At 45.8% G+C, this 26,760-nt stretch overlaps 1 protein-coding gene across 5 annotated transcripts; it reads right to left on the reverse strand.

Moving 5' to 3' along the window:
* Positions 1-523: 523 nt before the first annotated feature.
* Positions 524-25,049, reverse strand: ZnT77C (Zinc transporter 77C). Of its 5 annotated transcripts, XM_069314446.1 has the most exons (11): positions 24,905-25,033; positions 24,184-24,381; positions 17,712-18,128; positions 15,821-15,970; positions 15,515-15,599; positions 9,676-9,867; positions 9,326-9,454; positions 6,656-6,795; positions 6,070-6,168; positions 4,929-5,097; positions 524-3,214 (listed from the first exon to the last, which is right to left on the reverse strand). In XM_069314446.1, the coding sequence occupies exons 3-11, from the start codon at positions 17,910-17,912 to the stop codon at positions 2,520-2,522; spliced, it is 1,860 nt and encodes a 619-aa protein (XP_069170547.1). In that variant the 5' UTR covers positions 17,913-18,128; positions 24,184-24,381; positions 24,905-25,033; the 3' UTR covers positions 524-2,519. The 5 variants fall into 5 exon arrangements, with proteins under 5 accessions (XP_069170547.1, XP_069170548.1, XP_069170546.1 ...); XM_069314447.1 differs by lacking the exon at positions 24,184-24,381 and having other exon boundaries at positions 24,905-25,049; XM_069314445.1 differs by lacking the exon at positions 24,184-24,381 and having other exon boundaries at positions 24,509-25,010.
* Between the last annotated feature and the right edge of the window lie 1,711 nt (positions 25,050-26,760).

Consider the following 26,760-nt stretch of genomic DNA (forward strand, 5'->3'; position numbering starts at 1 on the left):
ATGTCCAATGTAGTTCTGGCGGGAGAATAAGCCTCGGGTCTCATATCCCCGGAAACACAAACCGTAACTGTCTTTATTTTCCTCTTGTTACTACTTGTAATAAAGTTGTTACGTCTTGGCTTAACGTGTTTATGGCGTATTAGAACGTTGTTACAACTTGCTATATTGGTTGTTATAACTTGATAGGTGGTGTTAAAACTTGTTCCAACGTTGTACCAAGGTTATCTTGAGGTTATCTTGAGATGATTTCGGGGCTTTAGTGTCCCCGCGGCCCGGTCCTCGACCAGGCCTCCACCCCCAGGAAGCAGCCCGTGACAGCTGACTAACTCCCAGGTACCTATTTACTGCTAGGTAACAGGGGCATTCAGGGTGAAAGAAACTTTGCCCGTTTGTTTCTGCCTCGTGCGGGAATCGAACCCGCGCCACAGAATTACGAGTCCTGCGCGCTATCCACCAGGCTACGAGGCCCCCACCAACGTCGCAGTTTCAGTGTGTGTTTGACGGGATGTTAGTAATATATTCATCTTCATATTGCTTTAGTTCAAAAGTTTCACATAATTATATTAAAATAAAATTGACTTTATATATTTTATTCACAATGAGCTCAAGCCTCAGTAAAGCTCTGCTGGTGTGAGCTCAAGCCTCAGTAAAGCTCTGCTGGTGTGAGCTCAAGCCACAGTAAAGCTCTGCTGGTGTGAGCTCAAGACTCAGTAAAGCTCTGCTGGTGTGAGCTCAAGCCACAGTAAAGCTCTGCTGGTGTGAGCTCAAGACTCAGTAAAGCTCTGCTGGTGTGAGCTCAAGACTCAGTAAAGCTCTGCTGGTGTGAGCTCAAGACTCAGTAAAGCTCTGCTGGTGTGAGCTCAAGACTCAGTAAAGCTCTGCTGGTGTGAGCTCAAGACTCAGTAAAGCTCTGCTGGTGTGAGCTCAAGACTCAGTAAAGCTCTGCTGGTGTGAGCTCAAGACTCAGTAAAGCTCTGCTGGTGTGAGCTCAAGCCTCAGTAAAGCTCTGCTGGTGTGAGCTCAAGCCTCAGTAAAGCTCTGCTGGTGTGAGCTCAAGCCTCAGTAAAGCTCTGCAGGTGTGAGCTCAAGCCTCAGTAAAGCTCTGCTGGTGTGAGCTCAAGCCTCAGTAAAGCTCTGCTGGTGTGAGCTCAAGCCTCAGTAAAGCTCTGCTGGTGTGAGCTCAAGCCTCAGTAAAGCTCTGCTGGTGTGAGCTCAAGCCTCAGTAAAGCTCTGCTGGTGTGAGCTCAAGACACAGTAAAGCTCTGCTGGTGTGAGCTCAAGCCTCAGTAAAGCTCTGCTGGTGTGAGCTCAAGACACAGTAAAGCTCTGCTGGTGTGAGCTCAAGACACAGTAAAGCTCTGCTGGTGTGAGCTCAAGCCTCAGTAAAGCTCTGCTGGTGTGAGCTCAAGCCTCAGTAAAGCTCTGCTGGTGTGAGCTCAAGACTCAGTAAAGCTCTGCTGGTGTGAGCTCAAGACTCAGTAAAGCTCTGCTGGTGTGAGCTCAAGCCTCAGTAAAGCTCTGCTGGTGTGAGCTCAAGACTCAGTAAAGCTCTGCTGGTGTGAGCTCAAGACTCAGTAAAGCTCTGCTGGTGTGAGCTCAAGCCTCAGTAAAGCTCTGCTGGTGTGAGCTCAAGCCTCAGTAAAGCTCTGCTGGTGTGAGCTCAAGCCTCAGTAAAGCTCTGCTGGTGTGAGCTCAAGACTCAGTAAAGCTCTGCTGGTGTGAGCTCAAGACACAGTAAAGCTCTGCTGGTGTGAGCTCAAGCCTCAGTAAAGCTCTGCTGGTGTGAGCTCAAGACTCAGTAAAGCTCTGCTGGTGTGAGCTCAAGACACAGTAAAGCTCTGCTGGTGTGAGCTCAAGACTCAGTAAAGCTCTGCTGGTGTGAGCTCAAGACACAGTAAAGCTCTGCTGGTGTGAGCTCAAGCCTCAGTAAAGCTCTGCAGGTGTGAGCTCAAGACTCAGTAAAGCTCTGCAGGTGTGAGCACAAGACACAGTAAAGCTCTGCTGGTGTGAGCTCAAGACACAGTAAAGCTCTGCAGGTGTGAGCTCAACACACAACAAAACTCTGCTGGTGTGAGCTCAACACAGCAAAACTCTGCTGGTGTGAGCTCAACACAGCAAAACTCTGCTGGTGTGAGCTCAACACAGCAAAACTCTGCTGGTGTGAGCTCAACACAGCAAAACTCTGCTGGTGTGAGCTCAACACAGCAAAACTCTGCTGGTGTGAGCTCAACACACAACAAAACTCTGCTGGTGTGAGCTCAACACAGCAAAACTCTGCTGGTGTGAGCTCAACACAGCAAAACTCTGCTGGTGTGAGCTCAACACAGCAAAACTCTGCTGATGTGAGCTCAACACAGCAAAACTCTGCTGATGTGAGCTCAACACAGCAAAACTCTGCTGATGTGAGCTCGGCAAATTATAAATTCACCATTAACATAAATGTGCTGACAGGTGTGAAGTTCAGTCAAGTGTATTGTAACCTGCCGACAAGTCCTGACTGGTAATGTGTACAGTAGTCTCTATGTTTCTTCTGGCGGAAGAAGGTGTTCCTTGGGGCACAGCGTGGGACCGTCCGTGGCTAGGTGTTCCTTGGGGCACAGCGTGGGACCGTCCGTGGCTAGGTGTTCCTTGGGGCACAGCGTGGGACCGTCCGTGGCTAGGTGCTCCTTGGAGTGTTGACTTGGAGTGTCATTGACTAGGCTGCCCTGGGTGTGTTGGTCAGTAGTAGTAGGCTTCGTGACGGACACTTGGTCGCCTGGGCTGTCAGGCAAGCAGGGGAAGATGTAGGTCTGACACCGACCGTCGTCTGACGAATGTTTGATCTGTCTACCATCTTCTGGCTCACTCGCTCCTCTGCATGATTCGTTTACAGCATCCTCAGCCCCCTGCTTGGCGTCCCCTGATCCACACACGCCGTCCCCTGATCCACACACGCCGTTCCCTGATCCACACACGCCGTCCCCTGATCCACACACGCCGTCTCGTGATCCACATACGTCGTCCCGTGATCCACACACGCCATCCCGTGATCCACACACGCCGTTCCCTGATCCACACACGCCGTTCCCTGATCCACACACGCCGTTCCCTGATCCACACACGCCGTTCCCTGATCCACACACGCCATCCCGTGATCCACACACGCCGTCCCGTGATCCACACACGCACGTCCCAGCCTCACAAGGCGAGTCTTTTGACTGCGAGGAAACTTCACCTGAAACCAATACTATAAATTACTTTCAGAACTTAGCCTAATCAATTAAGATTTTAATAAAGTTTTCAAGTCCCAAACTAAATTAAAATGTGTTCCTTACAACATCGTAAATGATTATTGGTTGTCAGTAGCGTAATTAATAATGTAATGCAAGTAATTTAGTGCAAGTTATGTTGATAAATATGACAGTGGTGGTGGATGTGTTGACAGTGGTGGTGGATGTGTTGACAGTGGTGGTGGATGTGTTGACAGTGGTGGTGGATGTGTTGACAGTGGTGGTGGATGTGTTGACAGTGGTGGTGGATGTGTTGACAATGATGGTGGATGTGTTGACAGTGGTGGTGGATGTGTTGACAATGATGGTGGATGTGTTGACAGTGGTGGTGGATGTGTTGACAGTGGTGGTGGATGTGTTGACAGTGGTGGTGGATGTGTTGACAATGATGGTGGATGTGTTGACAGTGGTGGTGGATGTGTTGACAGTGGTGGTGGATGTGTTGACAGTGGTGGTGGATGTGTTGACAGTGGTGGTGGATGTGTTGACAGTGGTGGTGGATGTGTTGACAATGATGGTGGATGTGTTGACAGTGGTGGTGGATGTGTTGACAGTGGTGGTGGATGTGTTGACAGTGGTGGTGGATGTGTTGACAGTGGTGGTGGATGTGTTGACAGTGGTGGTGGATGTGTTGACAGTGGTGGTGGATATGGTGACAGTGGTGGTGGATGTGGTGACAGTGGTGGTGGATGTGTTGACAATGGTGGTGGATGTGTTGACAGTGGTGGTGGATGTGTTGACAGTGGTGGTGGATGTGTTGACAGTGGTGGTGGATGTGGTGACAGTGGTGGTGGATGTGTTGACAGTGGTGGTGGATGTGTTGACAGTGGTGGTGGATGTGTTGACAGTGGTGGTGGATGTAGTTATCCAACACAGCAAGTTAATTCTCCTCTGGTAGGTTAGGAGAGCATAAAGATCACCTAAAGTTTCAAAACATCATGAAAAACGTTACTTGAAAGTTTCCTCTCCTAACCTAACCGAGTATACCAGAGCACTCAAACAGAAAACGGGACAGTACGTCACTTCCGTGAGCCGATTTCATTTCAAATTACGTCTATTTTTGGCCATATGGACAAACGACGTTATTGTTATGAGAACGGGTTGCTGAACTGTCTTGTGCATGGGTGAGGTTACCGTGGGTGAGGTTACCGTGGGTGAGGCTACCGTGGGTGAGGCTACCGTGGGTGAGGCTACCGTGGGTGAGGCTACCGTGGGTGAGGCTATCGTGGGTGAGGCAACCGTGGGTGAGGCTACCGTGGGTGAGGCTACCGTGGGTGAGGCTACCGTGGGTGAGGCTATCGTGGGTGAGGCTACCATGGGTGAGGTTACCATGGGTGAGGCTACCGTGGGTGAGGTTACCGTGGGTGAGGCTACCGTGGGTGAGGCTACCGTGGGTGAGGCTATCGTGGGTGAGGCTACCATGGGTGAGGTTACCATGGGTGAGGTTACCGTGGGTGAGGCTACCGTGGGTGAGGCTACCATGGGTGAGGTTACCATGGGTGAGGCTACCGTGGGTGAGGTTACCGTGGGTGAGGCTACCGTGGGTGAGGCTATCGTGGGTGAGGTTACCGTGGGTGAGGCTACCGTGGGTGAGGCTATCGTGGGTGAGGCTATCGTGGGTGAGGCTACCATGGGTGAGGTTACCATGGGTGAGGTTACCGTGGGTGAGGCTACCGTGGCTGGAGACGCCCAGGAGGAGTGGGTGGTGGGGGCAGGAGCGACAACACTCCCTCTCGTGGCAGTCTTGGTCCTCACAACGCAGGAGGCACACACCGTCCTCTGGTGACGCCCCGGGCTCCCTCGTCATGTACTCCGGCTGTAGCGTCACCTGTAACACACACACAGGCTGTAGCGTCACCTGTAACACACACTGGCTGTAGCGTCACCTGTAACACACACTGGCTGTAGCGTCACCTGTAACACACACACACTGGCTGTAGCGTCACCTGTAACACACACACTGGCTGTAGCGTCACCTGTAACACACACTGGCTGAAGCGTCACCTGTAACACACACTGGCTGTAGCGTCACCTGTAACACACACACTGGCTGTAGCGTCACCTGTAACACACACACTGGCTGTAGCGTCACCTGTAACACACACACTGGCTGTAGCGTCACCTGTAACACACACACAGGCTGTAGCGTCACCTGTAACACACACACAGGCTGTAGCGTCACCTGTAACACACACACTGGCTGTAGCGTCACCTGTAACACACACACTGGCTGTAGCATCACCTGTAACACACACACAGGCTGTAGCTTCACCTGTAACACACACACTGGCTGTAGCTTCACCTGTAACACACACACAGGCTGTAGCTTCACCTGTAACACACACACTGGCTGTAGCGTCACCTGCAACACACACACTGGCTGTAGCTTCACCCGTAACACACACACTGGCTGTAGCGTCACCTGTAACACACACACTGGCTGTAGCGTCACCTGTAACACACACACTGGCTGTAGCGTCACCTGTAACACACACACACTGGCTGTAGCGTCACCTGTAACACACACACAGGCTGTAGCATCACCTGTAACACACACACAGGCTGTAGCGTCACCTGTAACACACACTGGCTGTAGCGTCACCTGTAACACACACACACTGGCTGTAGCGTCACCTGTAACACACACACACTGGCTGTAGCGTCACCTGTAACACACACACTGGTTGTAGCGTCACCTGTAACACACACACACTGGCTGTAGCGTCACCTGCAACACACACACACAGGCTGTAGCATCACCTGTGTGACGCCTCCTCCAAGGTGAAACACCTGGTCTCACCTGTGTGACGCCCTCGTCGACGAAGAAGTCTCTGAGGATGTCTTTGACGGAGAGATACACGCGAGGGTTCTTGAAGACGACGTGGGCCGTCGCCACCACCTGCAGGAACAAGAGCAGTGTCAGGAGGCAGCCAGCGTCCTCAACACCTCCCAACAAACCCCAAGAAACATTATACACAAAACCGGTTGATATTTATAATATTCAGAGCACGGAAACGTTTTACGAGATCGATGAGTCACAATAACGTGGCTAAAGTTTGTTGACCAGACCACACACTAGAAGGTGAAGGGACGACGACGTTTTGGTCCGTCCTGGACCATTCTCAAGTCGATTGTGAATCGACTTGATACTTGAGAATGGTCCAGGACGGACCGAAACGTCGTCGTCCCTTCACCTTCTAGTGTGTGGTCTGGTCAACGTTTTAAAACAGCATTTGGAAGATGAATTATTCTGAGCATATACACCTGTGACCAACACAATGAATCATAAATTATGCGGAAGGGTTATATGGGTCATTGTTTATGTCTAATGAGTAAATATTGAGGGTTTAAATGAATGTAATACTAGTGTGTATGTGGTTGTTTACCTTGGTGGGGGTGAAGGTCCAGATGTGGAGGTGATGGATGTTGACCACGGCTGGGAACTGCTCCAGGATCCTCACCTGGAAGGCCTCCACGTCGATGTGGCCCGGGATGGTCTGCAGCAAGATGTGGCAACACTCCCGCCCTAAACATCACAACCCTCGCCTTTAATACTCATTGCCTTTACCTTTGTTCTAATGGACTTTACTTCAAAAGTAAAACCCTCTGTTATAAATGAAAAACGGTTTACACACGATTGGTTCCTGGTTCAACCCGTCCTCCAAATAGACCAAACGTCCATTCCATGCTCCCGCCAAACCCATTGTTTATGAATGGAAAAACGGTTTACACACGACTCACAACTGTTGACGTTCGAACACTTCCGGAACAAGTGCTTCACTGACGACTTGTGTTCGAACCACAACGCTGTAAATGCTTCACCCACGTACTACAAATACAAATAATCGCCAACAGAACCTAAACACCTGACCTAACCTATCCTATGCCTATATATGCACAATATGCTAATATATTATAATATTAATTTATATTTGAGAAAATTCCTGTTTTGAATGAACAGCATGTAAAAATTTATGACTGTGTCTGTGGGGTCGACCGCTGGATGTAATGGACTTAAGTCGAGGACGGGTGGGAGGAGACGATCGACCTGAGAAGGTCAGATTGAAACTTCTGTGTCAATGGGACAACGGTAGTGAAAAATGCAGTCTTGGAATGACGAAGTTTCTGGCCATTAACCGACCCCACTGGGCCTATATTCCGGCAGTAACAAGCCTCAATGGACCCCAAATCACCAATGGTAGTGGCGTTGAGGACCAGCGGTTGAGCTTGCCCTGTGATTTCTGTGTTTCTCAATAGAGCTGAGGTAGGGGGTTGGCCAGCCGTGGCCATGGTTGAGTCTGCTAGTATGGCTGCCGACCAGTGTGTTGCATCATGCAACGTGGATACAGTCTCCTCTCCTAACCTGGGCCTCCGGTGTCACACCCTGAGCAATATGCGGACATGTGGGAGTATGTGTTGTAGGAAGACAACTCTGGATAGGTCAGCTCACTCGGCCAGCCTTTGGCAGTAGCTGCGTGTCAGAGGAGCTGGGATGGTGGTGTCCAGTCCCCGAGGCTGCAGTAGCTGCTATTGCAGAGGAGCAAGTTATGTTGACGGTTTCAACATGTCCTGAGACGAGAAGGGGCGGCGAATCATACCGTGGATGGCTGTCATAAACAAAGCTTGAACGTCCTAAACAGGGAATTTCAATCTGCGGTACAGGTACCCCTTGGGTACAGGTACCCGTGGGGTACAGGTACCCCTGGAGGTACACAAGAGATTTATGTTGATCAAACCCCGCATCATAAAGTGAAGAAACGACGACGTTTCAGTCCGTCCTGGACCATTATCAAATCGTGTAACACACTTGATAATGGTCCTGGACGGACCGAAACGTCGTCTTTTCCCTTTCTGATGTGTGGTCTGGTCAACATATCTTCAGCCACGTTATTGTAACTCACCGTCTACACACACAGATTTATAAAGCTTAGCCGTAATCTCAGGTTTGTTCAAGGCCGTTAAATGGGGCCTCGTAGCCTGGTGGATAGCGCGCAGGACTCGTAATTCTGTGGCGCGGGTTCGATTCCCGCACGAGGCAGAAACAAATGGGCAAAGTTTCTTTCACCCTGAATGCCCCTGTTACCTAGCAGTAAATAGGTACCTGGGAGTTAGTCAGCTGTTACGGGCTGCTTCCTGGGGGTGGAGGCCTGGTCGAGGACCGGGCCGCGGGGACACTAAAGCCCCGAAATCATCTCAAGATAACCTCAAGAAGATAACGTCTTCATGGATCACAGCCAGGCACAACTCTGACACTGTCAGTCAGGTCACAATGTCCAGCGACGTATAGCTGACATCTCTATAGAAATCAAACTCATTGTTGGCCCTTAAGGATATTCACTCTCCGTTTGGATGACTCTACAGACGTAACTAATCTTGATGAGTTACTGGCAGTCACGAGAAACACAGATGACAATTTTAAGGATGAGTAGTAAGTAATTATCACAGAAGGCACCAAGCCGGGAAGGCTATGTAGCACATTTTAAGGATGAGTTTATCTTTTGTCAGCCTCCTGAAGCTTCAATTACAGGTTCATATGTGTTTGAACTAATTACTTGTCTATTAATTCTTCGAGGGGAGACTAGTGGTATAATTTATGTGATTGCTAGGTATAATTAGTCAGAATTTAAAGCCATTAAAGCTGTTAACAAAAAGACAAATCACGTTAATATTGTCCTGTGGTTAATAAGAGATGAGGAGTGGAGATATTATTGATGTTTATGTAGGCCTGGCTACTGCCGGCTTCTCTTCAGGGGCCAGATTCACGAAGCAGTTACGCAAGCACTTACGAACCTGTACATCTTTTCTCAATCTTTGGCGGCTTTGTTTACAATTATTAACTAAACAGTTAATGAGCTCGGAAGCACCAGGAGGCTGTTAATAACAATAACAACATTTAATTGGCAAGTTTTCATGCTTGTAAACTGTTTAATAAATGCAACCAGAGCTGTCAAAGATTGAGGAATTTTTATGAAGATCGAGTAAATTTCAATACTTTTGGAGGCTGGACTGAAAAAAACAGGACGAATTTGAAGAAGGTACTACAGAAAACGTCTTACCATATGGGTAACTAAACCACATGAGAAGGGCGGCGGAGGTGACGGCCAGGGCTGGGTCTATATAGAGGGCTACCGTGCCTCCGTCGTCCCAGTACACGACAGCAGCGCACACCTCCACCATCACCAGACCTCCAAGGACAACATTTGGATTTTATCCATACAATTATATATGCAATTATATATAAACCATGCAGTATTTTCACCCATTAACTGAAGTAAACCATGCAGTATTTGATTTCTGCCAAACTGATGTGTAAATAAAGTGCACATGTAAATATGGAATAAGTAGTGTACATGTAAATATAGAGATCAGCAGTGTAAATGTAAACACCAAGAGGATCATTCCATACCACAGTTGTCTCTGAGGACCTCATTGATGACCTGCCGGATCCTGCTAATAGGCCTGGACGATCCGGCCCGCAGGTTGCTGGAAGAGAGCATCCGGCGGCCGGCCTGCACCGCCTCCTGCGTCACCTGCCGCCCCACCCACACGCTCCCTGAGTCCCGCATCTCCAGGAAGCAGCCTTGGTGGTGGGTGTAGCCTGTCGGGAAGCCACTACGGTCACTACGAGCCCGATAATATTTATGATGCATGTGAATGAAAAGCTAAATTTATGATTTAAGTGTATTATAAACTAAATTTTCGGATGTAGCCTGCTTATGTAGGTTAGGCTGCTATTTATATGTAAGTTAGGCTACTACATATATGTAGGTTAGGCTACTACATATATGTAGGTTAGGCTACTACATATATGTAGGTTAGGCTACTACATATATGTAGGTTAGGCTGCTACATATATGTAGGTTAGGCTACTACATGTAGGTTAGGCTACTACATGTAGGTTAGGCTACTACATGTAGGTTAGGCTACTACATTCCCAGAATGTGGAATGACCTTCCCAACCATGTTAAAGACTGTACCTCTCTCAACCAGTTTAAGTTAAAAACGAAGCTATACCTAATAAATTCCCTGTAACTCACCTTACCCCTCTGTTGTCAACCCATGTATGATTTTGTTTTTGTTTTTGTTTTTTAAATTAACGCTGTTTGTAATTTTCTGTAATAATTTGTAATTGTATTTGTGCTGCTTTTTCAACAATGTTCCCCCCTCTTTTACCTCTATTTTTATTTGTACTCAACACATCTTATTCTTTTTACCCATTAGTTTTAAGCTTTAGTCATTAATGTTTTTCCTGCCCGAAACGCTTTGCGTAATAGTGGCTTTAGGCATTGTATGTACTAGCTCTATCTATAAAGCCAACAAACTTTGTAAAATCTCTTTATGTATGTACCTTACCTAAATAAAATTATTATTATTATTATTATTATTATTATATATATATGTAGGTTAGGCTACTACATATATGTAGGTTAGGCTACTACATATATGTAGGTTAGGCTACTGCATATATGTAGGTTAGGCTACTATATATATGTAGGTTAGGCTACTACATATATGTAGGTTAGGCTACTACATATGTGTAGGTTAGGCTACTACATATATGTAGGTTAGGCTACTACATACATGTAGGTTAGGCTACTACATATACGTAGGTTAGGCTATATCCTACATGGATGGAATGCTACATGCTTTTATCGAGATGCTGTAATAAATATATACTGCACCCTGATAAATTATTTAGGTTATATTCGAAAATTTGGTTTTTAATACACTTAAGTTGGGTCTTTCATTATCTTCATGTTAAGCACTACGGTATTGTAGTAAGTTTCTCAATAATAATTAAATAAATTATAATTATTAAGATAAAAGATCAGGTTACATTGATTTGTATGTACAAGATTTATATATTGAACAAAGGTACTAAATACACGCGCGCTTCGCCCATAAGATAGTGAATTGAGATTAATATTTTTGGGGAGTAATAGTATTCAAGTTCGTTTATTATGACCATAAAATACATCTCAAAGGGATAGAGTAGCTTAGGTTATTTCTACCCTCTTATACTATAAGCTAACATATATGAATGATTAACAATTTAGCAGTCTCCGTGGTGTAGTGGTAAGACACTCGCCTGGCGTTCCGCGAGCGCTATGTCATGGGTTCGTATCCTGGCCGGGGAGGATTTACTGGGCGCAATTCCTTAACTGTAGCCTCTGTTTAACACAACAGTAAAATGTGTACTTGGATGAAAAAACGATTCTTCGCGGCAGGGGATCGTATTCCAGGGACCATAGGATTAAGGACTTGCCCGAAACGCTACGCGTACTAGTGGCTGTACAAGAATGTAACAAATCTTCTATATATCTCAAAAAAAAAAAAAAAAAAAAAAAAAAAAAAAAAAGTTTAGCAAATGACAAATGCAGTTTGTGATTAAATGTGAACTTTTGAATCTTATGACATGCATAGACTACTTTATTTTAGATTCTGTAGCCTTAGAGATACAGTAACTACAAAGAAAACAGATTACAGTGTTTAATATGCACAATAACACCAAATACAAATTGGCTTAAAGATAACGAAATGTGTGAGGATTATGTTACATAATGTATATTAGATATATATGTGTTTTTGTTTTACATTGGTTCAGCGAAGCACAATATTTTACTGCAATATTTTACCCTTTATTTCAACCCATTTTCCTTATATGTTGTTGTTGTTAGAGATTAGAGATGTTAGAGATTAGAGAGGTTAGAGATGTTCCAAGTAGCACGGGGTATGGTGAGCCCGTAGTGCCTTCCTCCTTATATTATGTGGCAACCCGTTCTCGCACTTGCTTATAGTCAATATTGGCTTATTTAATAAGTGCATAGGTGACATACTAATTGATTGTGAATATTTTAGTTTACCTTGAAAAGCTGCATAGAAAACACCGACCTCACCTAACCTTCTTATTATGTTAAGATAAGCATCTTATTGCTTCTTAATTACATTTATTACTTAACCTATACCGTTGATAGGTTAAGTAATAATTGTAAATAAGAAGAAATAAGATGCTTATCTTAACACTACTAAGAAGGTTAAGTGAGGTCGGTGTTTTCTATGCAGCTTTTCAAGGTAAACTAAAATATTCACAATCAATTAGTATGTCACATATGCACTTATTAAATAAGTCAATATTGACTGTAAGCAAGTGCGAGGACGGGTTGTATGTGGTCGAGTTTACCCCGCATCTACTGCTCGACCCGAAGAAGTCAGAGAAAAAAAGCTAAACCTGATCTTGAATATTCCTAGGCCTAGAAAACCATATATATGTACTACTTAAGGCCTAAGATGACGTGTATTAGGCCTAGGATTACTTGGACAGATTACCTTAAGTTCTATTGTTACATTTCCGATTTAAAAGCATACCATTGAGGTAAATCATTAATAGAAAACGTAGATTTTGTGGGATGACATTTTGCGAGGATGGACTGCTTTATTTGCAAGATATTTCTCCTTTGCTAGCGTCGTATTCTGGGGATATCAAATAGATGGATTCTGGTTTTTATAGAGCGAGTTCCAGGGCTAAAATATGGGTGCTGAATGCTGTCTGGAATTAGAGTTCATTTTCGTTCAAATATTAGACTTATAGTGATTAATTAGATGTCTATAAGGTGATTTTGAATTATGCATTTCCAGGTGTAGATCCCACAGGGACAGGACCGCGGGGACATTAAGTCCTGAAATTATCGCAAGGAAACAATCAGGAAGCTCATTTAAAAATTTAGGGAATCTGAAGCCCCAAGTGTGTCTATCCAAAATTGCAAAGGGCCTGACCTACCACTGAAACTTTTATTCATAAAAGATCTGCACCAAAGAACAGATTGTGTGAACCAGTCCATCAGTCACCACCCACTGGTGTGTTAGACTGTGTGGAGCAGTCCATCAGTCACCACCCACTAGTGTGTTAGACTGTGTGAACCAGTCCATCAGTCACCACCCACTAGTGTGTTAGACTGTGTGAACCAGTCCATCAGTCACCACCCACTACTGTGTTAGACTGTGTGGAGCAGTCCATCAGTCACCACCCACTAGTGTGTTAGACTGTGTGAACCAGTCCATCAGTCACCACCCACTACTGTGTTAGACTGTGTGAACCAGTCCATCAGTCACCACCCACTACTGTGTTAGACTGTGTGAACCAGTCCATCAGTCACCACCCACTAGTGTGTTAGACTGTATGAACCAGTCCATCAGTCACCACCACTACTGTGTTAGACTCTAATTAACAAAGAACCAGAAAGCCATAAAGCAACGACCGTTTCGTATTAAATATATACGGCCAAAAATTATATATTATACATACAAATTGTTGGAATATATATTTTTTTCGTCAACAATTTCTATTATTGGAAAAATGGAAAGCAAAACATAAGTGTAAGTCTATTGACTAGTGAGATCGTCGTGGAGAGGTTATCTTGAGGTTATCTTGAGATGATTTCGGGGCTTTAGTGTCCCCGCGGCCCGGTCCTCGACCAGGCGTCCACCCCCAGGAAGCAGCCAGTGACAGCTGACTAACTCCCAGGTATCTATTTACTGCTAGGTAACAGGGGCATTCAGGGTGAAAGAAACTTTTGCCCATTTGTTTCTGCCTCGTGCGGGAATCGAACCCGCGCCACAGAATTACGAGTCCTGCGCTCTATCCACCAGGCTACGAGGCCCCTTAAAGGCCCCTTAAAGAGGGAAGCAAATGTCAGAATATTTAGTGATTGTCATGGAGACAACATTATCAATCACATGAGATAACATTAGGATTCGTTTGGTAATGTTATCAGTGAGGGGTGAGGGGGCGTGGAGATAGCAGGAGCTGGTGATAGCGGTGCTGGGCCCGTCATCATTGACAGATCACATACAGCGCGATGACAGACATTAAGCTAACAGGAACACACTTATAAATGGTTAATACCTATGGTGTCATTATCTTAGCAACCCGTCCTTCTGTTTAGATAGTATGTTTTGTAACTATGTCGACCATAGTACAACCATTGACGTACTAAGCAGCTAGATAGTAAAAATTGGTAATATTCACTTTATAAAGTCCGAAAAAATGAAGCTAAAAAACAAACTTAATTATTCCTAGGCGTAATATAGTATATATATGGACTATATTAGGCCTCAGCGGGTTTTAGGCCTAGGAAGGTTAGGTTAGTTTAGGTTGTCTAGGCAACTTAAATACACAAACGTTTCCGTTTTGTCCAAATGAAATAGTAACGATTTCTACTTTCTAATTGTCCGTGACGTCATACATGTACCATGGCCCTCGTCGCTACTATAAGTACTAACTATCTTGAGGTTATTTTGAGATGATTTCGGGGGTTTAGTGTCCCCGCGGCCCGGTCCTCGACCAGGCCTCCACCCCCAGGAAGCAGCCCGTGACAGCTGACTAACACCCAGGTACCTATTTTACTGCTAGGTAACAGGGGCATAGGGTGAAAGAAACTCTGCCCATTGTTTCTCGCTGGCGCCCGGGATCGAACCCGGGACCACAGGATCACAAGTCCAGCGTGTTGTTCGCTCGGCCGACCGGCTCCCTGTTAGGCCGGGACAACAGGATGGCTGCAAGATGAAGACTCAACCTTTGTACCGAGGGATTTTCCTCAAGAGTTGACTGATGCAATACCTGTTACTACATGTGGTGCCCAACACCGTGCCCAGATGCCCAGTACCTGGAGCTCCAGGTAAACACACAGAGATCACACTAACGTGATGCATCAAATGAACAAATCCACAATGGCCGTGACGAGGATTCGAACCTGCGTCCGGGAGCATCCCAGACACTGCCTTAATCTGCCTGGATTTGTTCATTTGATGCATCACGTTAGTGTGATCTTTGTGTGTAATGATGTAGGGGCGAAGAGGAAGAACGGCCTATTGACATAGCTCGGGTGCAGGGGGGAGTTGTGTAAAATCCTGGTTTGTGTCTCGGAGAGGCTACGGGATCCAGTAAGTTCAGTAGAACTTCGGTTTCAACTCTTTTTAACCCTGTCGTAGCTCAGTCGATTAACGCAGTGTCTGGGATGCTCCCGGACGCAAGGTTCGAATCCTCGTCACGGCCCTTGTGGATTTGTTCTCCAGGTAAACAATGGTGCCCGAGCTGCCCCACCAGGGAGGCCCACATACCCACTCTCCACATCACTCCATCATACGTCACCTTCACATACCCAAACACATCATTTACGTAATAATTTAGGTGCTCCGAAAACTCCATCTTATTTACTGTTAAGACATAAACATAATGGGTTGCTGACCTCCAATAAGACAGAAGACGAGGGCGTTGAGGCCGCCGCCCACAGCTCCCAGCGCCATCACCTTCAGTGGATGGTGCATCGCGTCCTGCCAGGATAGACACGTCTCAGTTCCCCTTCTCCCAAATGACTAGCAACTTTACGCAACAGTCTGCCGAAGCTCTCAAAGTTAATAATTGCAGTTTAAAATTCAACTAGAAACACTCTTCAGGTGGAATGAACGGACGCTTGACAAGCCGCGTGCTTCCTGTCTCGCCAGCGGCGTGATCTGGAAGGACAGGTTCCGTAAACACAGAGTGCGGTGATCACCTGGTGGCCGACGTGCACGGCCGTCTGGACGGAGTCGATGGCGGCGCTGAAGCAGAGGGCGGTGAGGAAGAGCTGAGTGGTCAGCATGGAGAGCACCTCCAGCCGCGCCCACCCGAATGTGTTGTGCAGAGACTGCGGCCCAGAGCACAGCTGTCGAGAACCTGGTTATGGACATTTCTCAGGGGCAATGGGGATGGTACAGGGGCTATAGGGATGATGTAGGGGCTATGGGAACGGCACAGGGAGCTATGGGAATGGCACAGGAGCTATGGGAATGGCACAGGAGCTATGGGAATGGCACAGGAGCTATGGGAACTGACACAGGGAGCTATGGGAATGACACAGGAGCTATGGGAATGACACAGGAGCTATGGGAATGGACACAGGAGCTATGGGAATGACACAGGAGCTATGGGAATGACACAGGAGCTATGGGAATGACACAGGAGCTATGGGAATGACACAGGAGCTATGGGAATGACACAGGAGCTATGGGAATGACACAGGAGCTATGGGAATGACACAGGAGCTATGGGAATGACACAGGAGCTATGGGAATGACACAGGAGCTATGGGAATGACACAGGAGCTATGGGAATGACACAGGAGCTATGGGAATGACACAGGAGCTATGGGAATGACACAGGAGCTATGGGAATGACACAGGAGCTATGGGAATGACACAGGAGCTATGGGAATGACACAGGAGCTATGGGAATGACACAGGAGCTATGGGAATGACACAGGGGCTATGAGGCTGAAACATAATGTATGTAGCATAATATATAATAACAAGTATAGTGTATACACCATTTTAAGTGCAGACGAGGAGTCACAATAACGTGGCTGAAGTATGGTGACCACACCACACAACACAATGTGAAGAAATGACAACTTTTCGGTCCGTCGTCGTTTATCTTTTTACACGGCGTGATAATGGTTCACGACGGACCGAAACGTTGTCGTTTTTTCACTTTCTGATGTGTGGTTTGGTCATTATAACCTGGTTTTAATGACCTGGTTGTTGAACGATTTGGCGGGTCGTATTCCGGGGAACATAGGATTAAGGACCTGTCCGGAACGCTACCCGTGCTAGTGGCTGTACAAGATTGTAAGAACTCTTGTATATATTAAAAGGTATATATAACATTCTAATCTTGTAAGGAAAGGTCCATTTGGTCACCACTTGGTCCGGGAGACATCTCCCGTCACGCAGGGTGCAGTTGCGCCTCCACAGATCTCCAGTATCATCTTTTGATACTGGTAATGGCTCGAAAGGGCCACCACTTACGGGCTATTCATGCCCGTGCCACCTCTTGGGTGGCTTAATCTTTATCAATCAATCAATCTGTAAGGAAAGTTATGTTCCCAACCCTTTCCACTACCGCCCACAAGATGGGTATGGGGTGCATAATAAATGAACTAAACTAACCATCTTGGACCACACACACCTGGTCCGCCGCTGCCACCATTGCATATATATTGCCTTGAGCGGTGCACGCCCACCATCTGGCTACACTGTGGGCCAGCCAGAGGCCTAGGCTCCGGCCAGCAATATCCCGGCCAAAACGAATTAAGCTTAGAGGCCTTATGACCAGAGATCACACACACTCGGGTCAACTCCCATATCTGTACACGTGGCTCAGATTACTCTGCCACCAAAGATCACATTCACTCCAAACACCTACCACTTACGGGATATTCATGCCCGTGCCACCTCTTGGGTGGCTTAATCTCCACCAATCAATCAATCTGTGGGATGATGCACAACATTGGACGTGGTTACAAAACTTACATTTAGGCCTCCCTATCTACCCACTACTATCACCCATATTTCTTCCATGGCTACCACCTCCATCAGCACCCTAGCCCTCCCCCCCCCCATGCTGACCTTCATGGTGAGAAGGCAGCCAATGAGAGAGAGCAGGTTGTAGAGGGTGTGGTAGGCCTCTACCCTGAGGGTGAGGGAGTGTGTGAGGTGGGAGGCGCCGAGCAGCACCACCGTGAACACCAGCGTCAGCACCAGCACCACCCACAGCTTCACCCGGGGGATGGAGCTCAGCAGGTTGCTCTTCTCCGCCGCCATCGTCATCCTCAGCACCGCAGCCCGTCCGCCTCAGCACCGCCGCCCGTCCGCCTCAGCACCGCCGCCCGTCCGCCACAGCACCGCCGCCCGTCCGCCTCAGCACCGCCGCCCGTCCGCCACAGCACTGCCGCCCGTCCGCCACAGCACTGCCGCCCGTCCGCCACAGCACCGCCGCCCGTCCGCCACAGCACCGCCGCCCGTCCGCCACAGCACCGCCGCAGCCTGCAGAAGTCAGCCGTCTTACACTCGGGATCTCTATATAAAATATTAAAACTGTGATCTTATTGCGTCTAAAGACTACACTGAGATTAATTACACACAATTACACACAATTACACACAATTAATTTGGGAAATTACAATCACTTTATACTTTGAATTCATTATGTAGGCCAAACACATCCTGGGGGTGGAGTTAGCCAAGTACATAAGAGGTTCAGGAAAAATGCTAGAGTTTAGAGATAAGTTGAGCTAACTGAACAGTCACAGCTCGAATACAACAGTATTGTTGCTACACTGAACATAGTCACAGCTCGAATACAACATTATTGTTGCTACACTGAACATAGTCACAGCTCGAATACAACAGTATTGTCGCTACACTGAACAGTCACAGCTCGAATACAACAGTATTGTTGCTACACTGAACAGTCACAGCTCGAATACAACAGTATTGTTGCTACACTGAACAGTCACAGCTCGAATACAACATTACTGTTGCTACACTGAACATAGTCACAGCTCGAATCCACCAGGCTACGAGGCCCCCTCGTAGATAGTCATAGTCACAGACTATGTCATGACTATGACTACGAACATAGTCACAGCTCGAATACAACAGTATTGTTGCTACACTGAACATAGTCACAGCTCGAATACATCATTACTGTTGCTACACTGAACATAGTCACAGCTCGAATACAACAGTATTGTTGCTACACTGAACATAGTCACAGCTCGAATACAACATTACTGTTGCTACACTGAACATAGTCACAGCTCGAATACAACATTACTGTTGCTACACTGAACATAGTCACAGCTCGAATACATCATTACTGTTGCTACACTGAACATAGTCACAGCTCGAATACAACATTACTGTTGCTACACTGAACATAGTCACAGCTCGAATACATCATTACTGTTGCTACACTGAACATAGTCACAGCTCGAATACAACATTACTGTTGCTACACTGAACATAGTCACAGCTCGAATACAACAGTATTGTTGCTACACTGAACATAGTCACAGCTCGAATACAATCATTACTTGTTGCTACACTGAACATAGTCACAGCTCGAATACAACAGTATTGTCGCTACACTGAACATAGTCACAGCTCGAATACAACATTACTGTTGCTACACTGAACATAGTCACAGCTCGAATACAACAGTATTGTCGCTACACTGAACATAGTCACAGCTCGAATACAACATTACTGTTCGCTACACTGAACATAGTCACAGCTCGAATACAACAGTATTGTTGCTACACTGAACATAGTCACAGCTCGAATACAACAGTATTGTCGCTACACTGAACATAGTCACAGCTCGAATACAATCAGTACTGTTGCTACACTGAACATAGTCACAGCTCGAATACAACAGTATTGTTGCTACAAGTATCTGTGGCAGCTGGGCTTATATAAGGATCTAGCTCAAGCTATAAGGTTAACCGTTTTGGGTGACGATATTTAAAGAGTGTTGTGGTTTTTGATGTTGGTTTAATATAGTTTTGGTTACAACAGTCGGATGGGAAATGTAATGACATGTGGTGGTAGGTGAGACGAGGCCTGGAGCAGGCAGCAACTCGTCCTCACACCAAGACCATTCCATCCAGCGGTCGACCCCAAAGACGCATTCGTAAATTTTAACATGCTGTTTACTCAAGACAAAAATTTTCTCAAATATAAGTTAATATTATTATATATTAGCATATTGTGAATATTTAGACATAGGTTAGGTTAGGTGTTTAGGTTCTGTTGGCGATTATTTGTATTTGTAGTACGTGGGTGAAGCATTTACAGCGTTGTGGTTCGAACACAAGTCGTCAGCGAAGTACAGTCGGTACAGTACAGTCGGTACAGTACAGTCGGTACTGTAGCTAAAGTACAGTACCTCAAGGCAAAAGGTACAAGCCTTTTGCTCCTATTGCAAAAATCCATCTCTTGCTTTCACCCGAAGACAACACTGAAATACTCCTGAGCTAACTAACCCAAATGTATCCATTTTCAATTTCGAGGAAAATGAGCAGTGAACTAAGAAACGATATAGTGAGAACAGCGTTTAATGGAAGAGGTCCATCCAAGAGCCAGGTCCTATTCCTAGGTTTTGACATAAGTATAACAGTTTTAAATTTCGCGGGAGCTGAGTGACGTGTGATTACGACCAAGAGAATCAACAGACCATGGACCAGATTCACGAAAGCACTTACGCAAATACTTACGAACCTGTACATCTTTTCTCAATCTTTGGCGGCTTTGTTTACAATTATTAAACAGTTAATGAGCTCCGAAGCACCAGGAGGCTGTTTATAACAATAACAACAGTTGAATAGGAAGTTTTCATGCTTGTAAATTGTTTAATAAATGTAAACAAAGCCGTCAAAGATTGATGAAAGATGTACACGTTCGTGAGTGGTTTCGTGAATCTGGCCCCATCTCATTATCTGCACATAAGCTAATGAGAATATGGAGCAAGTATATTACTGACATAATGTACTTGCTACACACGTAATGGAAAAAAATGAAGAATCAAGACCTGCATCTAGAGGCAGGTCCAAGAGCTATAGGTCCTGTCCCTAGGCTCCGTCTATCGTGTATCAGTTTTGCATTTCGTAATCATAGGATGAATGGTTACGAAACGGACGTGTGGGACTAGAGGTGGGACCAGCAACTAAAGCCCAACCTCGTGGGAAATTGATTTGCATTCAGTAGGCAAAAAAATCTTATCTCTAAATCGTGTGGATTCTGTTACCCCCAAAATAACTGACTAAGAATGTACGCTGTTGTACAAATGATGTCTTCAGGGACGGGAGGAGGCTGTTAGGCTGTACTCACATAGTTGTGCTTGTGGGGGTTGAGCTTTGGCTCTTTGGTCCCGCCTCTCAACTATCAATCAACTGGCGTACAGATTCCTGAGCCTACTGGGCTCTATCATATCTACAATAAGAACTGTTTGAGTCAGCCTCTACCACATCACTTCCTAATGCGTTCCATTTACTAACTACTCTGACACTAAAAAAGTTCTTTCTAATGTCTCTGTGACTCATTTGGGTACTCAGCTTCCACCTGTGTTCCCTTGTGCGTGTGCCACCCGTGTTAAATAGTCCACCCTTACCTACCCTATCAATTCCCCTGAGAATTTTATATGTTGCGACCCTGTCTCCCCGAGCTCTTCTGTCTTCCAGCGACGTGAGGTGCAGTTCACACAGCCTTTCCTCGTAACTCATGCCTCTTAGTTCTGGGACTAACCTAGTGGCATACCTCTGAACTTTTTCCAGCTTCGTCTTGTGCTTGACAAGGTAATGCTGGGATCGCATACTCTGTGAAGGTGGAATAGTGTCTACCAAACTATTCCATCCACCACGTGGAACGATAATGGTAGACTCAACCCCCAAAAAACTGACACATGCTCACGCAAGACATGATGATAACATTAAGGTCATACCACAAACACCTATCTGTATGTCCTCGATTCCACCGAAAAAAATAATAAATACGACGGCCAAACACTTTACATTGTCCATGACGAATTCCCCTCCATCAGAACACAATTAACTACGAATCCCGGGTAACCAATAAACATTACGAATCTGGGGCCATGTTTACATGCTTCATTTGTATAAAAACGTGTCGTATTCGTAGCCATACCCAACTGTGGGGGGGGGGCCTAACCTCCAGGGGGCCACTGTGTGGGGGCCACTGTGAGGGGCCATGGTGTGGGGCCATTGTGTGGGGGTCATGGTGTGGTAGGAGTGGGATGGTAACGTGTTTTAACACTACAGAGGTCATAGCAACAAACGTTTTCATGCTCCTGTTTACAGGCTCTCTCCCTCACCTCCCACCCCACAACACGACCACCCAGTCGATTTACAATCAGGTCGCCAATTACTGCTGGGTGAACAGGGGCGAAGAGGGAAGGATCAGTCCTTTGGGCTGGAACCCAGGTGTCCTGGCTGTGGTATGACTGGGTGAGTGCGGCACCTTCTACACAACATGGTGATGCACCGGTGCCAATCCTCTGAGTTATACGGCTGATGCGCCTGCTGTGAATTCTTCATATATAAACAAAGCAACAACATTTGAGACCATTGAGTCCTTCATACATTTACAGCTCACGAGCAGTATGCTTACACTGACGGGTCTGTTCAAATGTCAACAGCTGGCACTGCAGCAGCCTGTAGAATATACAAAGGCAACAGAGGTGCACAAACCATAAGTCTGAGGCTCAATAACTGGCCTATAGCTCCACACATGCAGGATTAGCTGCACTACAACTGGCCACTAACGCACTGAAGAACAGTGGAGGAGTAATGTTCTGTGATTCAAAGTCAGCTCTTCAGGCCCTTAAAACCCCAACATGCACAATAGATACTAGGAATGTTGTAACATCCATTATAAACAACATTATTAATGCACAGACCAAGAGTTTCAGACTCTCTTTTGAATGGCTACCATCTCACACAGGTGTTGTCCAGCATGATGACACACAAGGCAGCCAAAACTGCATGCTATAAGCCTGAAATTCAGTTGGATATGGGCATTCCGATCTCTGCTGTAAAAGCCGCAATATTTCAGGAAATTAGGGAAGACAGAAGAGCAGTCACTGACACACAAAGGCCAGAAAGCACGAGTATAAAGAGCTATGCCATGTTTAAAACCGAGAATTATATGTACGGGCAGCATAACACCTCCACTAGACAGTGTGACATTGTAATTGCCAGACTTAGGCTGGGATATGGATATGTATGGCAGGTGGCTGCAGGTAATGTATCCCTCCAATGGTGAACATTCCCACTGTACACTATGTGAACAAGAGCTGGGACATTACTCTCCAACACTATATCTGTGATTGCCCTGTTATAAGTGACTTCAGACCAAATGATATGATGTACTTTGAGCTGTGTAATTACTTCAACTGTATTGGAGGGGAATGTTTAGGTCCCCTCCTATACAGTTTCTGTGTGGTGTGTAATTACTTCAACTGTATTGGAGGGGAATGTTTAGGTCCCCTCCTATACAGTTTCTGTGTGGTTTTCTCCTACCACCCCCTTCCCTTTGTATTTTTTGTGCTTTATTACATATTTAAGGGTTACAAGATGTACATTGGTTCATACAATGAGTTCTTAAAGGTTATGGATCTGTTGGAGCTTCTCCGCGTCAGGGCGGGAACCGAGGATGCAGCAGGCGTTGACCCTTTGGATCAACACAAAGACTGTAAACAAAAAACTGGCAGCCCTTGGGTCTCTGGTGACGTCAATGAGCCTGGAGCCCAATTCCATGAGAAATTTCAAGGCACTCCTACCCCAGGGTGCATGTGTCTCAGACGCTATGGGAACAAAGGTGTATTGACCTATATTTGACTGATTTTGCTGTTTCCCTGTGGTTGGCCGCCCTGCCTGCTTGATCAGCACCTAAGTGTATATAGGTGTCAGCCAGGGTGGATAAACATCTGTAGTCCCACACCAACTGTTTGCCCCTTTTCCAGGAGTATATGGTGATGCCATCTGGGCGACGTGCGGGGTCATCCGGGATGGTGGGCCCCTAGGATGCGAGGTTCTCTCTCCGCTGGGCACTGAGCTGAGGCAAGGTTCCTCTTGAAGATGTCATTGACCTCGTTGTGTCTTGCATGCCAGCTCTTGGATTTTCCGCAGTGCGACACATGCAATCCATATTGGTCTGCTTCCACCCTCTTGCAAATACACTTGTATGCAGAGTGAATTGGGGCACCAAGGCGGAGTGCCGCTGCTACACGAAGGGATTCTGGATCTAAGCGTGTGGCCATTGCTGACATGGGTACTGCCAGGAGGAAGTCTCCTGCATGGGGGGCACGCACTGCTCTGAGGCGGGCTTTCTCATTGTCTGATGTTGCGGCGCTGAACATGGCATCAGCTATTTTTTCCACTAGTATGTAGTTCCAGCTGGACATTATATATATACATATATATATATATATATATATATATATATATATATATATATATATATATATATATATATATATATATATATATATATTACATAAAAAGTTATTCCCCATAGCTACCTGGGTGGGTTGATATGGGCCCTACTGTTGTCTGGTTTAGCGCTCCGTCCTGCACTTCTGTTGCTCTGTTTACTGTTGCTCCTCAATCTCATTAAGTCTTTTTCCTGAGTCTATTAAACTCATACACTGTTCATCGTTCACAGTTACTCGTTGCTTCGTGTTCACTGAGTTTCACTGTTCACCGGCCGTTCACTGGTGCTGGAAGTGTAACTAGGTTAATGTAAGTAAAGTACTGGGAAGGTAATGTAGAGATGTTGACGAGTAACTGCTCGATACTGAACGTAATTCTTGCCGTTCACTATATACACTACGTCTTTAATGTTACCTTATGCTCTCTGGGCGTCTCCGTTCACATATGTTTATCCTGTCTGTTGTTACTCTTTCATCAACGTTCTCTGTTTCCTTTTTCGGTTGTGTATGTTGATGTGTTTTTTTTCGATCGGCGTTCCCTGTTTGCCGATGTTCCCTGTTTGTTGACATTAACGGCCGCCGTTGTACTAAACTGTCCTCGGCTAATTACACATCATTCGCTTTTTAAACGTTCGTTAAGTCGGTTGTCACCGTCGCTAACCGTCAAAAATTAGACTTTTACTAGTAAACGACGTCACTGTTTAATACCGTTCACCATCGTTCTGTTAAATGACCTCACGTTTAATGTCCCTCTTTTACCGCCGCAGTGTGAGTGAACACCGCCGTAGTGTGAGTGATGACGAGTAATCACCGTGAAAGAGTGCGAGTGTGGAGTGCGGACCAGCCGGAGGTCAACACACAGGAGAGAGGAGGAGCCCGGGGCCACTACACACTGACTCCAACGCGACTACTAAATTGCTCCATCCTCCCGCGTCTCTGGCCCCGTGTGGGTGTGTGGGGGAGGGCGGGGGATGGACAAACTTGGTAGAGATTGATGGCTGAGTTTGTTGATTGGGGGTGAAAGGAGCTATGTTGGGGGGGAAGGGGAAGCTAGATAGGATGGAAGATATAACGGAATTGTATACATTGGTTTGATGATTGGTGCAAAGTTTGTAGAGTGTTTCTGCTTTTGCTTAACTCGCACTCAAAAATATATTTCTGGTGTGATGCCCATGGGTTCCGTTACAGCCCTCTAGGAAGCGCTTAAGGGCAGAGTTAGTATTACAGTGCAGAGTTTTATAAGTGTAGAGCACACTTAAGGGGATATCCAGCGACTTGGTACACACTCAAGGATTTCCATAAGGAAGGTGAGTGCAGTCTGGGGTTAGAGTTTGTTATTGCTCTAATCGCTGATGTATGTTGGGTAATTAGAGGTCGAAGGTCATTTTGGGTTGTTGCTCTCCCCCAGGCAGAGATACCGTAGATGAGATATGGATAGATAAGAGAATAAGTTACCAAGACAAGGTGAGCTACGTACTTTCTAGTCTTGGAGAGAAGACATATAGTTTTAGAAACTTTATATTATTATTATATTTTGTATATAGCAATGTAATGTTCAGTTTACTGTCAATGTAAACTCCAGGGAATTTAGTCTACTCTAAACATTAATTGGGAATTGTTAATTCTTAGGTTAATTTCATCGGTGGACTTGTCAAGAAATAAACACAATGTTTTGTCAATGTTGAGAGTAAATGTTTAAGCATTCAGTCATTGATGGACTTTTGGTTTGTTTAGTTCAGTATTACGTCATTAGAATTACTGGGTTAGCATTATAAAAGTGGTGTCCTCAACCAGTAGGACTAACTTCAAGCGTCGAGTGGTATTAGGAAGGTCATGGATGTATGTGAGAAAGTGGAGTGGACCAATAATACTGCTACTTTGTGGAACGTCAGTGTTAACTTTGTGGAACGTCAGTGTTAACTTTGTGGAACGTCAGTGTTAACTTTGTGGAACGTCAGTGTTAACTTTGTGGAACGTCAGTGTTAACTTTGTGGAACGTCAGTGTTAACTTTGTGGAACGTCAGTGTTAGCCTTGTGGAACGTCAGTGTTAACTTTGTGGAACGTCAGTGCTAACTTTGTGGAACGTCAGTATTAACTTTGTGGAACGTCAGTGTTACCCTTGTGGAACGTCAGTGTTAACTTTGTGGAACGTCAGTGTTAACTTTGTGGAACGTCAGTGTTAACTTTGTGGAACGTCAGTGTTAACTTTGTGGAACGTCAGTGTTACCCTTGTGGAACGTCAGTGTTAACTTTGTGGAACGTCAGTGTTAACTTTGTGGAACGTCAGTGTTAACTTTGTGGAACGTCAGTGTTAACTTTGTGGAACGTCAGTGTTAACTTTGTGGAACGTCAGTGTTAACTTTGTGGAACGTCAGTGTTAACTTTGTGGAACGTCAGTGTTAACTTTGTGGAACGTCAGTGTTACCCTTGTGGAACGTCAGTGTTAACTTTGTGGAACGTCAGTGTTAACTTTGTGGAACGTCAGTGTTAACCTTGTGGAACGTCAGTGTTAACTTTGTGGAACGTCAGTGTTAACTTTGTGGAACGTCAGTGTTAACTTTGTGGAACGTCAGTGTTAACTTTGTGGAACGTCAGTGTTAACTTTGTGGAACGTCAGTGTTAACTTTGTGGAACGTCAGTGTTAACTTTGTGGAACGTCAGTGTTA

Source organism: Procambarus clarkii, chromosome 79, assembly GCF_040958095.1.
Source record: "Procambarus clarkii isolate CNS0578487 chromosome 79, FALCON_Pclarkii_2.0, whole genome shotgun sequence".
NCBI classification, from domain to species: Eukaryota; Metazoa; Arthropoda; class Malacostraca; order Decapoda; family Cambaridae; genus Procambarus; species Procambarus clarkii.

Coding starts and splice junctions, on each gene's coding strand:
- ZnT77C (XM_069314447.1), bottom strand. CDS start 17,912: ATGACGATGGCGGCGGAGAAGAGCAACCTGCTGAGCTCCATCCCCCGG. Junction 9,455..9,675: donor GGTCCTCAGAGACAACTGTG/GTATGGAATGAT, acceptor TTGTCCTTGGAG/GTCTGGTGATGGTGGAGGTG. Junction 3,215..4,928: donor CCACGGTAGCCTCACCCACG/GTAACCTCACCC, acceptor TATTGGTTTCAG/GTGAAGTTTCCTCGCAGTCA.